The sequence below is a fragment of the Panulirus ornatus genome, chromosome 36, assembly GCF_036320965.1.
Source record: "Panulirus ornatus isolate Po-2019 chromosome 36, ASM3632096v1, whole genome shotgun sequence".
Taxonomy (NCBI): domain Eukaryota; kingdom Metazoa; phylum Arthropoda; class Malacostraca; order Decapoda; family Palinuridae; genus Panulirus; species Panulirus ornatus.
Genome location: NC_092259.1, coordinates 1774652 through 1790634, shown reverse-complemented (window position 1 = coordinate 1790634; position 15983 = coordinate 1774652). Strand labels below are relative to the sequence as shown.

The 15983-nt window shown below is 47.3% G+C and overlaps 1 protein-coding gene across 5 annotated transcripts in view; it reads right to left on the bottom strand.

The window, feature by feature from the left end:
* LOC139760254 (uncharacterized) overlaps positions 1-15983 on the bottom strand; it is a 198378-nt gene that overhangs the window by 115802 nt on the left and 66593 nt on the right. For 4 of the 5 annotated variants that reach the window (XM_071683184.1, XM_071683182.1, XM_071683186.1 and 1 more), the window contains exon 2: positions 6571-7069. In XM_071683184.1, coding sequence (XP_071539285.1) covers positions 6571-7069 — 499 coding nt within the window. Of the gene's footprint in view, positions 1-6570; positions 7129-15983 lie in introns of those variants that run through there. The other variant, XM_071683183.1, reaches the window with a different exon arrangement.

Sequence of the window (15983 nt, the reverse complement as noted above, 5' to 3'; positions counted from 1 at the left end):
ACCGAAAATCCACAGAATAAGTCTGTGGGGCTTGGCTGTGGATCAGATGGCTCTAGGTCCGAGCTGAGGTGAGCAAATGTGAGGCTATTCAGCGTCTGTTCCGGGCGGTACCTCGCTGAGGTCGAAATGGCGGAGAAAAAGTGCGAGAGATGAAAACAGAAAACAGACAGACAGACAGACAGACGGACAGAGAGACGGACGGACGGACAGACAGACATTGCGGGAGGCACACTCGTTGTTTGGTCTTTTTCAACTCCGGTGAACTATCAAAGTCAATTTCACTTCACATTCATATTTCTACATGGCGCTTCACTGCACAATATCGGCGAAGCCTACAGAGCGTAGCAGGTATTTTGGAGCGTTTGAACAATATATATATATATATATATATATATATATATATATATATATATATATATATATATATATATATATACACACGTTCATCAAACAATAATTATTTATGATCTTAGTGTTTCAATCATGGGATATATATATATATATATATATATATATATATATATATATATATATATATATATATATATATATATATATATATTAACTCGTATTACTGTAAATTCTTGTAAACACATTATCGACGCATGGCACAGACCTCCAAATATAAATGATGTTTTATAAGTCCGTAGTGAGATACTTATAGTTGTTGATGTGGAAGAATGGTAACCCCAGCATGGTATTCTATGGTAACCCCAGCATGGTATTCTATGGTAACCCTACAATGGAATTCATGGTAACCCCAGCATGGTATTCTATGGTAACTCCCAGCATGGTATTCTATGGTAACCCCAGCATGGTATTCTATGGTAACTCCCAGCATGGTATTCTATGGTAACCCCAGCATGGTATTCTATGGTAACCCCAGCATGGTATTCTATGGTAACCCCAGCATGGTATTCTATGGTAACTCCCAGCATGGTATTCTATGGTAACCCCCAGCATGGTATTCTATGGTAACCCCAGCATGGTATTCTATGGTAACCCCAGCATGGTATTCTATGGTAACTCCCAGCATGGTATTCTATGGTAACTCCCAGCATGGTATTCTATGGTAACCCCCAGCATGGTATTCTATGGTAACCCCAGCATGGTATTCTATGGTAACTCCCAGCATGGTATTCTATGGTAACTCCCAGCATGGTATTCTATGGTAACCCCAGCATGGTATTCTATGGTAACCCCAGCATGGTATTCTATGGTAACTCCCAGCATGGTATTCTATGGTAACTCCCAGCATGGTATTCTATGGTAACTCCCAGCATGGTATTCTATGGTAACTCCCAGCATGGTATTCTATGGTAACTCCCAGCATGGTATTCTATGGTAACCCAAGCATGGTATTCTATGGTAACCCTACAATGGAATTCATGGTAACCCCAACATGGTATTCTATGGTAACCCCAGCATGGTATTCTATGGTAACCCCAGCATGGTATTCTATGGTAACCCAAGCATGGTATTCTATGGTAACCCAAGCATGGTATTCTATGGTAACCCAAGCATGGTATTCTATGGTAACCCTACAATGGAATTCATGGTAACCCCAACATGGTATTCTATGGTAACCCCAGCATGGTATTCTATGCTAACCCCAGCATGGTATTCTATGGTAACCCAAGCATGGTATTCTATGGTAACCCTACAATGGAATTCATGGTAACCCCAACATGGTATTCTATGGTAACCCCAGCATGGTATTCTATGGTAACTCCACAATGGAATTCATGGTAACCCCAGCATGGTATTCTATGCTAACATGTGGGATTGCTTTGCAAGACAATGCAATAACGGAGAATCGTTGACGAAACCTTATCCACGATACGGTTAGGTTAGGACGCCACAGCACCGTTTTCTCTGATCCCATAGAAAACTGGGGAGGGAGTGTCTTCTTCAACAGGTAAGACTCACCTAGATTAACCTTTCAATTAATGGACTGGTGGATATATATATATAACTTGGAGACACAACTCGTTAAACGTTGCCAAAACATTTTCAACACCGCCAACTGACCAGGATCAAAATAACATGAACAGTTTAATCCAACTCGGACAATCAAGAGCAATTACAGAAAATGGGAACACCGTCGATCCTATAAAAGTTCATGGACTAATATCTATTTGACTACAGATACAGATACGTGTGCAACTGGTAGAGTATAGAGGATATAGACATATACATTTAGTGTGTGTGTGTGTGTGTGTGTGTGTGTGTGTGTGTGTAACTGCTATCTCTCTGTCTAAATGTCAGTTCGAAGGAGAATATGCGAAGTAAAGACAAAATCCACGTGAACCAATTTAGAAGCCGATCAATCTCTCTCTCTCTCTCTCTCTCTCTCTCTCTCTCTCTCTCTCTATATATATATATATATATATATATATATATATATATATATATATATATATATTTTTTTTTTTTTTTTCAAACTATTCGCCATTTCCCGCGTTAGCGAGGTAGCGTTAAGAACAGAGGACTGGGCCTTTGAGGGAATATCCTCACCTGGCCCCCTTCTCTGTTCCTTCTTTTGGAAAAATTAAAAAAAAAATAATGGGAGGGGAGGATTTCCAGCCCCCCGCTCCCTCCCCTTTTAGTCGCCTTCTACGACACGCAGGGAATACGTGGGAAGTATTCTTTCTCCCCTATCCCCCTATATATATATATATATATATATATATATATATATATATATATATATATATATATATATATCATTTACACAAATCGTGAAAAGACAGTGGGGGAACATTTTTCAGTGACGGGGTACGCAACGAAATACCAGTGGGGATCGACCCCTGTGAATATTACTGAACCAACATCGTGGACCAGTGTGCCACCCATCGTGGACCAGTGGACCACTCATCGTGGACCAGTGGACCACTCATCGTGGACCAGTGGACCACTCATCGTGGACCAGTGGACCACTCATCGTGGACCAGTGGACCACTCATCGTGGACCAGTGGACCACTCATCGTGGACCAGTCTGCCACTCATCGTGGACCTAGTGTGCCACTCATCGTGGACCAGTGTGCCACCCATCGTGGACCAGTGGACCACCCATCGTGGACCAGTAGACCAATCATCGTGGACCAGCGGACCACTCATCGTGGACCAGTGTGCCACTCATCGTGGACCAGTGGACCACTCATCGTGGACCAGTGGACCACTCATCGTGGACCAGTGGACCACTCATCGTGGACCAGTGTGCCACCCATCGTGGACCAGTGGACCACTCATCGTGGACCAGTGTGCCACCCATCAGTGTGCCACTCATCGTGGACCAGTCTGCCACTCATCGTGGACCTAGTGTGCCACTCATCGTGGACCAGTGTGCCACCCATCGTGGACCAGTGGACCACCCATCGTGGACCAGTGTGCCACTCATCGTGGACCAGTGTGCCACTCATCGTGTACCAGTGGACCACTCATCGTGGACCAGTGGACCACTCATCGTGGACCAGTGTGCCACTCATCGTGGACCAGTGTGCCACTCGTCGTGGACCAGTGTGCCACCCATCGTGGACCAGTGGACCACTCATCGTGGACCAGTCTGCCACTCATCGTGGACCAGTGGACCCTCATCGTGGTCCAGTGTGCCACTCATCGTGGACCTGTGTGGCACTCATCGTGGACCAGTTGGACCACTCATCGTGGACCAGTGTCCACTCATCGGGGACCAGTCTGCCATCTCATCGTGGACCTAGTGTGCCACTCATCGTGGACCAGTGTGCCACCCAGCGCAGGACCAGTGGGACCACCCATCGGGGGACCAGTGTGCCACTCATCGTGGACCAGTGTTGCCACTCGATCGTGGACCAGTTGACCACTCATCGTGGACCAGTGGACCACTCTCGTGGACCTCAGTGTGCCACTCATCGTGGGGACCAGTGTGCACTCTTCGTGGACCTGTGGTGCCACTCATCGTGGACCAGTGGACCACTCATCGTGACCAGTGCCGGCCACTCGATCGTGGACCAGTGTGCCACTCATCGTGGACCAGAGTGTGCCACTCATCGTGGGCCAGTGGACCACTCATCGTGGACCAGTGGGACCACTCATCGTGGACCAGTGTGGCCACTCAATCGTGGACCAGTGGACCACTCATCGGGTGGACCAGTCTGCCGACTCATCGTGGACCAGCTGGGCCACTCATCGTGGACCTAGTCTGCCACTCATACGTGGACCAGTGGACCACCGCATCGTGGACGCAGTGGGTCCACTCATCGTGGACCAGGTCTGCACTCATCGTGGACCTAGTGTGCCACTCATCGTGGACCAGTGTGCCACTCATCGTGGACCAGTGGACCACTCATCGTGGACCAGTGTGCCACTCATCGTGGACCAGTGTGCCACTCATCGTGGGCCAGTGTGCCACTCATCGTGGACCAGTGTGCCACTCATCGTGGACCAGTGTGCCACTCATCGTGGACCAGTGTGCCACTCATCGTGGACCTAGTGTGCCACTCATCGTGGACCAGTGTGCCACTCATCGTGGACCAGTGTGCCACTCATCGTGGACCAGTGTGCCACTCATCGTGGACCAGTGTGCCACTCATCGTGGACCAGTGGACCACTCATCGTGGACCAGTCTGCCACTCATCGTGGACCAGTGGACCACTCATCGTGGACCAGTGTGCCACTCATCGTGGACCAGTGTGCCACTCATCGTGGACCAGTGTGCCACCCATCGTGGACCAGTGGACCACTCATCGTGGACCAGTGTGCCACTCATCGTGGACCAGTGTGCCACTCATCTTGGACCAGTGTGCCACTCATCGTGGACCAGTGGACCACTCATCGTGGACCAGTAGACCACTCATCGTGGACCAGTGGACCACTTATCATGGACCAGTGGACCACTTATCATGGACCAGTGGACCACCCATCGTGGACCAGTGGACCACTCATCGTGGACCAGTAGACCACTTATCATGGACCAGTTGGCCACTCATCGTGGACCAGTGGACCACTCATCATGGACCAGTGGACCACTCATCGTGGACCAGTGGACCACTCACGGTCTTCGTTCGAGAGAGACTCGCTCTTTCTCATGAGAATACAGATATAAAGGCCCCAGTCTCGAACACGAGTTCCAGTGTAAGATCAGGTCATAAGAGGGAAAGGTCAAGAGGAGAGACGCGATACCCCGTCTTGCTTTGTGACCTGATCCAAACACCATTAACGTTAATATCCCATTTCAGGATCCCAATCCCAGGGACGTTCTCAGATAACACCACTGTTCCCTAAATCCTTAGAATTGAGTATCCTACACTTCGTGAGAGCAGTCTTTCCTTGCCTCTACCATGGAATTCCCACCCTACAGGCTATTATGCTGGTGTATATATAAATATTCTTTTCCTTTTTTTTTCTTTTAAACTATTCGCCATTTCCCGCGTTAGAGAGGTAGCGTTAGGAACAGAGGACTGGGCCTTTTTTGGAATATCCTCACCTGGCCCCCTCTGTTCCTTCTTTTGGAAAATTAAAAAAAAAAAAAAAAAAACGAGAGAGGAGGATTTCCAGCCCCCCGCTCCCTCCCCTTTTAGTCGCCTTCTACGACACGCAGGGAATACGTGGGAAGTATTCTTTCTCCCCTATCCCCAGGGATAATATATATATATATATATATATATATATATATATATATATATATATATATATATATATATATATATATATATATATTTTTTTTTTCTTTCTTTCATACTATTCGCCATTTCCCGCATTAGCGAGGTTGCGTTAAGAACAAAGGACTGGACCTTTGAGGGAATATCCTCAAATGGCCCCCTTCTCTGTCCCTTCTTTTGGAAAATTAAAAAAAACGAGAGGGGAGGATTTCCAGCCCCCCGCTCACTTCCCTTTTAGTCGCCTTCTACGACACGCAGGGAATACGTGGGAAGTATTCTTTCTCCCCTATCCCCATATACGTGTGTGTGTGTGTGTGTGTGTGTGTGTGTGTGTGTGTTTCTACACACTCACACATGCGTATTTCATACTTATGTATCAGCATGTATAAGGAAATTCATATTACTGTCACCGTATCGAAGTACATCTGTCTGCACACTCTTCGTATGATGAGACGGTCATCAATAAACACATATTCAAACACTGAAATCAAATGACAAATGCTACGAGAAATGTATGAATCTACCGTGGCTTTTACACTACAAGAGAACTACCCTATCTCGAGCTGGCTTCAGAGGCTATCTACTTTACATAATCTACTTAAATGTAGATGACGTATGAGAGGGTGGTGGATAAGGTATGAGAAGGTAGAAAACAGTCGTCCACTGGCAAGGCAAAACCATCAAGTCTTCAGTGTTGGTCGGAACCTCAACCATACACAGCCATACTGTATGGGTGATGTTCTTGGTTACGGAGAGAGAGAGAGAGAGAGAGAGAGAGAGAGAGAGAGAGAGAGAGAGAGAGAGAGAGAGAGAGAGACCCCCCTCTCATCCCATGGTGTGGGGGCATCTACTTTAAATGACCTTCAAAACCCGGCCTCGGAAACCAGCGGCGAAACAAATGAGTGCAGCATCCCCCCCCCCTCCTCTGACCTTTCCTTCCGAAGACTGTCTCCAATACGGGCCATCCGTCATCGCCAGGCGCCCCGGGGTGAAGGAAGGAGGGAGACGTGGCGTCATGCCATGCATGGAGAGCCGCCAGGCTGGCGTGAAGGTTGGGAGGGTAGACGCTGTCATCCTGGGGAACTCCTCCCTGGTCGCTGGCAACTCGCGTCATCTCGGGAGGGTAGACGCTGCCATCCTGGGGAACTCCTCCCTGGTCGCTGGTAACTCGCGTCATCTCGGGAGGGTAGACGCTGCCATCCTGGGGAACTCCTCCCTGGTCGCTGGTAACTCGCGTCATCTCGGGAGGGTAGACGCTGCCATCCTGGGGAACTCCTCCCTGGTCGCTGGTAACTCGCGTCATCTCGGGAGGGTAGATACTGCCATCCTGGGGAACTCCTCCCTGGTCGCTGGTAACTCGCGTCATCTCGGGAGGGTAGATGCTGCCATCGTGGGGAACTCCTCCCTGGTCGCTGGTAACTCGCGTCATCTCGGGAGGGTAGACGCTGCCATCGTGGGGAACTCCTCCCTGGTCGCTGGTAACTCGCGTCATCTGAAAACACAAATAAACGAGGGTTAAAAAACATGGAGTGGCTGAGGGCCAGACAGGGGTCTACTAGGGTTTGCTGGACAAGAAGTTAGAAAGCAATGGTAATATAGACATTCCGGGAGAGGATGTCTGGCACATTTGAGACAAGACAGAGACATGGTTCAAGGGTCAGTAAACACAGTAGCCATCAGGGAAACATTGCATGGTCTTGACAATTAAGAAAATACAAAGTTCTTTACGAAATACAAATCCGTTCATATCCGGATTCCTTAAGAACGACATATGGGATAACAATTTGCAAATCAACCTTCTAAGGAAAATGATTTGGTGTTTGGTCGTGAGGCGACCCTTAACTACTACACCGTGGGGGGCTCTTGTGTTCTATTCTCTCACACAGAGTTTCTGTCGCCATATATTTGTGGTATACAGGGGGCGACGTGCTGTCACTGGAGTGAACCAGGGCATATGAAGCGGCCGGGGTATACTACACCGTGGGGGGATCTTGTGTTCCATTCTCGTACACAGGGTTTCTGTCGCAATATATTTGTGGTATACAGGGGGCGACGTGCTGCCAATGGACTGAACTAGGGCATATGAAGCAGCCGGAAAGGTCAGTAGGGCCTGAATGTGGATAGGGAGGTCTGGTTTCAGAGCACTGCACATGGCAGAGAATGGATGCGAGAGAATGTGGCTATTTTTCGTCTGTTCTTGGCGATACCTCGCTAACTTGGGAAACGGAGGACAAGAATGGAAAAAAAAAAAACAGTTTGGACCGTCGTGCTCAAGCAATACCCGTTGTGCTTAGTGATTGATCATATCGTAGGGTTCAAGAATCGTACCGTCGTGCTCCAAGATCGTACCGTCGTGCTCAAGGGTCGTACCGTCGTGCTCAAAGATCGTACCATCGTGCTCAAGGGTCGTAACGTCGTGCTGAAAGATCGTACCATCGTGCTCAAGGATCGTACCGTCGTGCTCAAGGATCGTACCGTCGTGCTCAAAGATGGTACCGTCGTGCTACTCAAAGATCGTACCGTCGTGCTCAAAGATCGTACCGTCAAGGTCCCCAATCCCTGCCCCTGTCTGTGGGGGACACATCAGAGTATAAGACCCCGCTGCTCCATACAGAACACGACAAACACTGTGTCTACTCCGGCTGTGTCGTTCTGAAACCAGCCTTCTTTCCACCCACAACGCCGTTCCCATCAAGGCTTTCCACCACACTTGCGAAAACATCCACAACGAACTGTAATCCCGCCCGTCACTCGGAGAGCCACCAAAAATATTTTACACCACCCGACATTAACATCGAACACTCACGTCCCCATGACCTAATGAAGATACGCGCACACAGACACCACTGACAGAATCCTCTCCACACTTGTACCTCCGTCAGAAAATTCAGTGAATGAAACCCAACGTCTGAAAAATTCGCCCACGTGAAAGAGACATAAACGTTGACAGACATTCTCATGCTGGTGAAAGGCTGAATTTACTATTTCAAATATACTTGAGGTTGAGAGCTGTGGAAGAGTCACATGCAAGAGGATATATTTAAGCCTTGGACAAGCATAAGTGCTTACCCTTAAAGACAAAGAGACGACACTTGGGAGTCAATAGGAAACTTTCACACACACACACACACACACACACACACCCACACACACACCACACACACACACACACACACACACACACACACACTTAGTGTTCTGTCGTCAAGAAATGACCCCTGTATACCAAGTAGATGAGAGAGTTCTGTACTTAAAAAGACAAAGAGTTACCACAAGTAGAAATACAGAAGACAGGTTCAACCTGATCATCTATACCACACAGAAGACAGGTTCAACCTGATCATCTATACCACACAGAAGACAGGTTCAACCTGATCATCTATACCACACAGAAGACAGGTTCAACCTCATCATCTATACCACACAAAAGACAGGTTCAACCTCATCATCTATACCACACAGAAGACAGGTTCAACCTCATCATCTATACCACACAGAAGACAGGTTCAACCTGATCATCTATACCACACAGAAGACACGTTCAACCTCATCATCTATACCACACAGAAGACAGGTTCAACCTCATCATCTATACCACACAGAAGACACGTTCAACCTCATCATCTATACCACAGGAACCAGGAGGTCAGAGGAAACAGCACGACTCAGAAGATTGACCCAGTACAAAAATGCAAATGTGACCTACCAACTCTCAGGCCAGCTGAAGAATAGGAACTTCAGGATATCAAATATTTTATTGATATCACCAGCAGAACCCATTAACCGACGCCTCACATATGGAAAAGATGAATGAAAGAACACATGAGAGAGTGTCGTAACATTTTCCTAAACCCAATCGTTTCCAGACAGCTCATTCCTCCCAGATCCCTATGATCAACCAGGTCATTCTATTCACTCTAACGTCCACACCTGATGGTGGACACATCTCTACTTAAGTGCTGTCATCCCGCTGTGGCTACCTAAAGTTCGCACGGCTCTCAACATATCTTCAACACTTGCGATTGTGTTGTGCTGTGATGTAGTGTTGCGTGTTCGCTGTCTGTCTGACGAAGAGATATGAATATCAGTATTTCTGAGATTATCAACAATAAACAGGGAAAGCAACACTGGAATTTAAAACCAAATGTGTATTGGTCTTTGAGAGGACATCTTGAAATGAAAATCTCCTCCCCCAGTGTGTATCTGTATACATCAGCATACATACTTACGAGTATACATACACGTATACGCGACTGTAGACGTATGCATATGTATATGAGTACATGTGTTCACCCCCACACGCTCAAAATACATGCCAAAACGGCTCAACAACGCCTGGTATTTCAATTAAGCCAGAAGGACTCACATACCGGATCCAATCCAGCATAAAATCCCTGAGCAGAAGCAATGGCCGAGCCCGGGGTCACTGGCTCGGCATCCTTAAAATTCTTGGCGAGGAAAATGGAAGCCAAAACAATGTTCTATGGTCTCCATAATGACCACAGGCAAAGTGGAGTGAGAAGCCTTTGTCCAAATACAATAAAACGCCACTTTTCCACAAGCGAGACTAGCTCAAGATGGTGTGTGTGTGTGTGTGTGTGTGTGTGTAATTACCACTTGCGTCACAAGGGAAGTGGTTTTCACAAAGGTGTTGCCCCGTCTCTTAACACTGTATATATGTACGATGTCCAAACCCGATGTATATATACACACATAAACACCCGATGCTTACGCCAGGAGCCAGACGTACGTGTGTACGTGCGTGTGTATGTGTGTGTGTGTGTGTGTATGTGTATGTGTGTGTGTGTGTGTGTGTGATGAGAATGTCAAAGGTCAGACAGAGGTCAGTGTCTTGAAATATCGACAGTTCCGTTCCACTGATCGTATTGTAACTGTGGATACCACTACGGATTCCACCTGAACTTGAAATATCGACAGTTCCGTTCCACTGACTGTACTGTGTAGATGCCACTTCGGATTCCACCCGAACTTGAAATATCGACTGTTCCGTTCCACTAATTGTACTGTAACTGTAGATGTCACTACGGATTCCACCTGAACATGAAATATCCACTGTTCCCCCTACAGTTATACAACATTTCCTCTTCCCAGTGGAGTACATTAAGGAACTTTTGACAGTGGGAAGACATTACAAAAATAAAATTCTTAAACGTAGTTTTTAGAGTCTTTATTTGATCGAAAACATCGACTGCTGTTCCGTCAGTATCTTGTAGTTCGTAAAAAAAAAAAAAACGCTTCGTCTGAGTAACAATCCAAATCATGTCACCAGAACACGATTGATTGGCCGAACCTCTAGCCTTTTGACCTATCAGCTTTCGGGGTCACTAAGGCAGTCAACATCAAGTTATAAAGAAGTCAGAGAAAAATCTAATATCTTCTTCAGGTGTTCAAGATACAATATCTTCTTCAGGTGTTCAAGATATAATATCTTCTTCAGGTGTTCAAGATACGATATCTTCTTCAGGTGTTCAAGATACAATATCTTCTTCAAGTGTTTCAAGATACAATATCTTCTTCAGGTGTTCAAGATACAATATCTTCTACAGGTGTTCAAGATACAATATCTTCTTCAGGTGTTCAAGATACAATATCTTCTTCAAGTGTTCAAGATACAGTATCTTCTTCAGGTGTTCAAGATACAGTATCTAAGATACGATATCTTCTTCAGGTGTTCAAGATACAATATCTAAGATACGATATCTTCTTCAGGTGTTCAAGATACAATATCTTCTTCAAGTGTTTCAAGATAAACTCTCACGATCTCACTACGTCGATGTCCTGGAGACAAACACAGTCGCAATCACAGGATCTTACCCCGAGCAACTGTGGCTTCGGCTTAAGATACTATCATTGTTATGTGCCATCAAAAAAATATCCCATGACTTCCAGAGTAAATGATACGAATACCAACGTTCGGACATATTCCCGTTATCGGTATTCCAGTTATCCGAGGTCATGAAAATACCCGAAATATTTCTAATTCCAGCGAACCATCGGAGGGAATTAGGTGATGCACTATTTATCATTTCCCAGCCGGATTGATACACAAACAAAGGTAAATAATCACTGCCAAAGCTTAAAAGCTTTCACATGTCACGAGAGCTTCGGAGCATAACAGCTAGGCTCGGTTCCCAGAGCTTAAAGCTGATATGTTTTTTTGGGGGAGAGTCTGGACCGAAGCCGAGTTAAGATTCCGAACACCGGTTCATTTTATCTCACTCTGGAATGAAGCCTAGGACAAAGCTGCAGCGAGGTTTCGCACGCCTGTTCCCTCATTGAAAGCACTGTCGAACGAGGCCTAAACCAAAGCAGAGTCGAAGTCCCGAATCCCCGTTCACTCATTACCTCACCCGAGCGAAGCTTTCTGAAAACTGGTCAACTATTTTGCCGAAATGATTCACACTCTGATTAATTCGTCTGCATATGAGCAAGTGTATTATTGGCAGGAAGAAAAACAGTAATGAGATGACCTTGAGATCGTCAACACAGCAGGAACTTCAGATGAATAGAATGGTGTGAAGCTTCATGTGGTGATCAATTAGTCTGAGAAATCTGAACGATTCAGCGAGGAAGGGAAGCACCGATTAGCAAAACAAGAAACAAAAACTATAAAGACCAAACGTCCGTAGGATTAGCATCGTTATAGACTTTATGTTAACCATCAAGGTCGGTAACTTCCACTTTCGTTGTATCATAGGGCATTGGCTGGCGACCTTCGTGAACATCTGAGTGGATCAGGGTGAACGCAAGTCCACTTAGCCTCGTAGAGAAATGGTTTCAGAACCTTGATAAAGATGCGTGATGGTCCAGAGTGGTGGCCCACACTACGCCATGCAAGTGACAACACCTCAAGTTCGAACTGGCCTTCGACGGGACTGGAAATTTTGCCAGAGGACGTTAAAAGAGAGAACGCAAAGGAGCACACATTACCCTGCTCCTGCGCGCGAGGCGTAGCCTTAAGGATGAAGAAATCCCACCAGAATAGGTCACGGGGTAGCGAAAATAACTAACCAAGTGTCTACCGTGGAGCAGACTGACGACCAAGCAAGGGCGGGTGTCTCTCCCAAGTCCATCCATCCACCCATCATACATCCTGACGGTGCAGGGACCTGTCATACTACTGGTCGCCCAACTCACTGTCAAAGACGTTAAGACACGACAGGAACTGAGGAAAAGCTTGTGCGATGCGACACAAGACGGCCTACGTGGATTCCAGGTCTCAAGACAAAACAGATATGTAATTATGACGGCTCGAGGGCCTCTCAGAGAGGTAATTTGCCTCACCCATCGCCAAAACACTGGAACATTCTGAAGGACGAAGGCTTCTCGTCGTCTCTGTAGGCTGAGAGACATTCTAGTTCACAGACAAGGAAGCTTACGTTGTCTTTTCTTGGCGAAGGGTACGAATCGCGGGCCGAATTCTTTCGTCATCGAGGAGTTGAATTCATTGATAACCAGTCCCGTTACCAAGACGAATCACTGCGACCTACTCGTTCTACTTCACAAGCATCAAGTGAGGTTAAACATACTACTCAAATAGTTTTACCGATGTACACCGATCCTGTGAGATCCTCGCTTTATGAGACATTTCTTCAGTGTCCACAATTCAAAGGATGAACTTCCTCCCTACCATGTCCTGCTTTTTTGGTACACTAAAGACAAATGCTTAATAACACATACTCTCATGAGACCTCTGCCCCTAAGAGTGAAATCCTATCCTTCCGTCTCATTCACTCTCCACCTGTCACCTCTCTGTAACCATCCCCCTTCTATCCGCCATAATGTAGGTGCCCTATCCTTGTTCTTAGAGTATCATTCCGACCACTGCTCTCGTGAGCTGTCTGACTATGCCCCTCCCACTAAGGCTTCGATCAGCGGCATGCTTCTGGCTGCTGCTTCCAATAGTTTTACCATATGAAAACTAGCCACTCGAGGATCAACCGTTATAATGTCTTCTTCGTCCCTGAATCAGCTTAGCTGTGGAATTCCCTTCATTATTTCGTCTATCTCTTTTCCTCTAAGCCTTTTTCTTTTAATCATCAGGTCTACAAACACTGGATGAGCTTATGATTCACTTCTTCACACTTCGTTCCTCTTATATATGGCCTTTTCATATTCATTCGAGACGGCGATAACTAACGTTCTTTCTTTAAACACATTTTGTCCTTGCCACGTCAGTTGCTAAGAGAATGGCAAGGGGGGGACCATCCAGTCTGTCTATATTTTGACACTAGCGAGAGAAAATGGAAAAGAATGAAAGACTTTTGTCGTTAGGCGAACCGAAGCGACTGTCAAGTTGTCAGGTGAAACAAAAGGTACCTCGTCACCAGCCCAGCACGGTGTGAAATAACACAGTCGACGCTCTACCTACCACAGGGGGTAGGCTGAGGTTACCATGACACCCCAACTTGTATTGGGTGAGGGGAGGAGGAGGCTACTGTCGTCTGGGTGAAGTTGAGGACACCCTTAGCACCCGTCTGCGTAGTGTCATGGTGTCTGGTCGTCAGGGTGAGGGACAGGACACACTGGGCACCCACCTCAGGAAGGTGAGGGACGATAGACTTCAGGGTGAGTCAGAAAGACATCCTGGACACTCGTTCGTGTAGGGTGAAGGACAACAGTCATATAGGGCGAGTAAGGTCCACATTCGCCCTACGCACCCATGTGTGTAGGTCAGGGTTGAGGTGGGAGCCAGGTATGGAGAGACCAAGTGTGGGGAGGGGGCCAGGTGTGGGGCGAGCAAGGGCGGAGAGGCCAGGTGTAAAGAATCCCTAAAATAAGGTAGGTAGTGAGGGAGATCAACATTGGGAATGCCGTGCGTGGACACATTTTAAACTGTGTCCACACGTCCATTAGCCTAATACAGATAAGACTGACAATGTCCTGACGCATTTTGACGTAGTCAGCTTGAGGATGCTCTGACAAATCATGATTTGATACTGCATCCTCAAGTTGTTTTCCCTCTGAAACAGAAACGGCAGTTTCCCCTGAAACGAATGAAATGACCTAAAAGGGAACATCTTACCCAGCTCCCGCGCGTGGAGTGCAGCCTCACAGCTGCAAAAACCCGATAAAAATTAAAAGCTGTTTCTTAGCACTGCACTGACTTTGCAAGTACTCCTTACGTAGATCTTTATGGATATCATTATATGTACAATGCTCCATACCTCTAATGGGTCTCGGATCATTTGATTTCAATCATTCTCTGACCCTTTTGGGTCACCCGTAAAAATCCAAGTTTACGTTAGGGGTGTTCAAAATGCCAGCTCTGGGGAGACCAGGGTTAGGAGGACAGGTGTGGAGAGGTGACGTGTGGTGAGGTTGTGGGTGAGGAGGCTAAAGATATAGGGAGGACACGGGTGGTGAGGCTATATGTGGGGAGGACAGATGTGGGGAGCTCGGTGGTGGGAAGGCCAAGTGTGAAAGACTAGGTGTATGAAGACCAAAGGTTGGAAGACCAGATGTAGGGAGGCCAGGCAGGGAGGGCCCTAGCAAGGCAGGGAGGGTCCTAGCCAGGCAGGGAGGGTACTAGCCAGGCAGGGAGGGTCCTAGCCAGGCAGGGAGGGTACTAGCCAGGCAGGAAGGGTACTAGCCAGGCAGGGAGGGCCCTAGCAAGGCAGGGAGGGTCCTAGCCAGGCAGGGAGGGTACTAGCCAGGCACGGAGGGTCCTAGCCAGGCACGGAGGGTACTAGCCAGGCAGGGAGGGTCCTAGCCAAGCAGGGAGGGTCCTAGCCAGGCAGGGAGGGTCCTAGCCAGGCAGGGAGGGTACTAGCCAGGCAGGGAGGATGCCATCCAGTCATGTAGGGTGCTATTTTGCCAGAGAAAATACTAGCCAGGCAGGGAAGAAGCTAGCCAGGAAGGGAGTGAACAAGAGAAAAAGGCCTCTGATGGAAAAGTAAACCGCAAAGCGACCACAACAACGAGACAGGAAGAGACCTGAGGCTCAGCAAACAAAATTGGGAGGAAGATGGAGCACAAAGCGAGGAGATGTGGCGAGAGGCAAAACCCCGTGCGGAGACGAAGAGAAAGACAGGTTAAAGAATGGAGAAACAGAAAAAGGAGTAGGACACAACAGGACACAGTGAGGGGACATGCTTGAGAGGCGGGACACAGAGCTTAGGACTGGGACGAAAGTAAGGACATATGCACAAAACAAGGAGCGAAAGAGAACATGCGGACGAGACAGTTTTACACTACTGAAGAAGGGGAGGTGGTGTTGTCGAGGTCCCGAAGTGTTGCTACAGGAGGGAAGAGGTGTTGTCGAGGTCCCGTAGTGTTGCTACAGGAGGAAGGTGTTGTCGAGATCCCGTAGTGTTGCTACA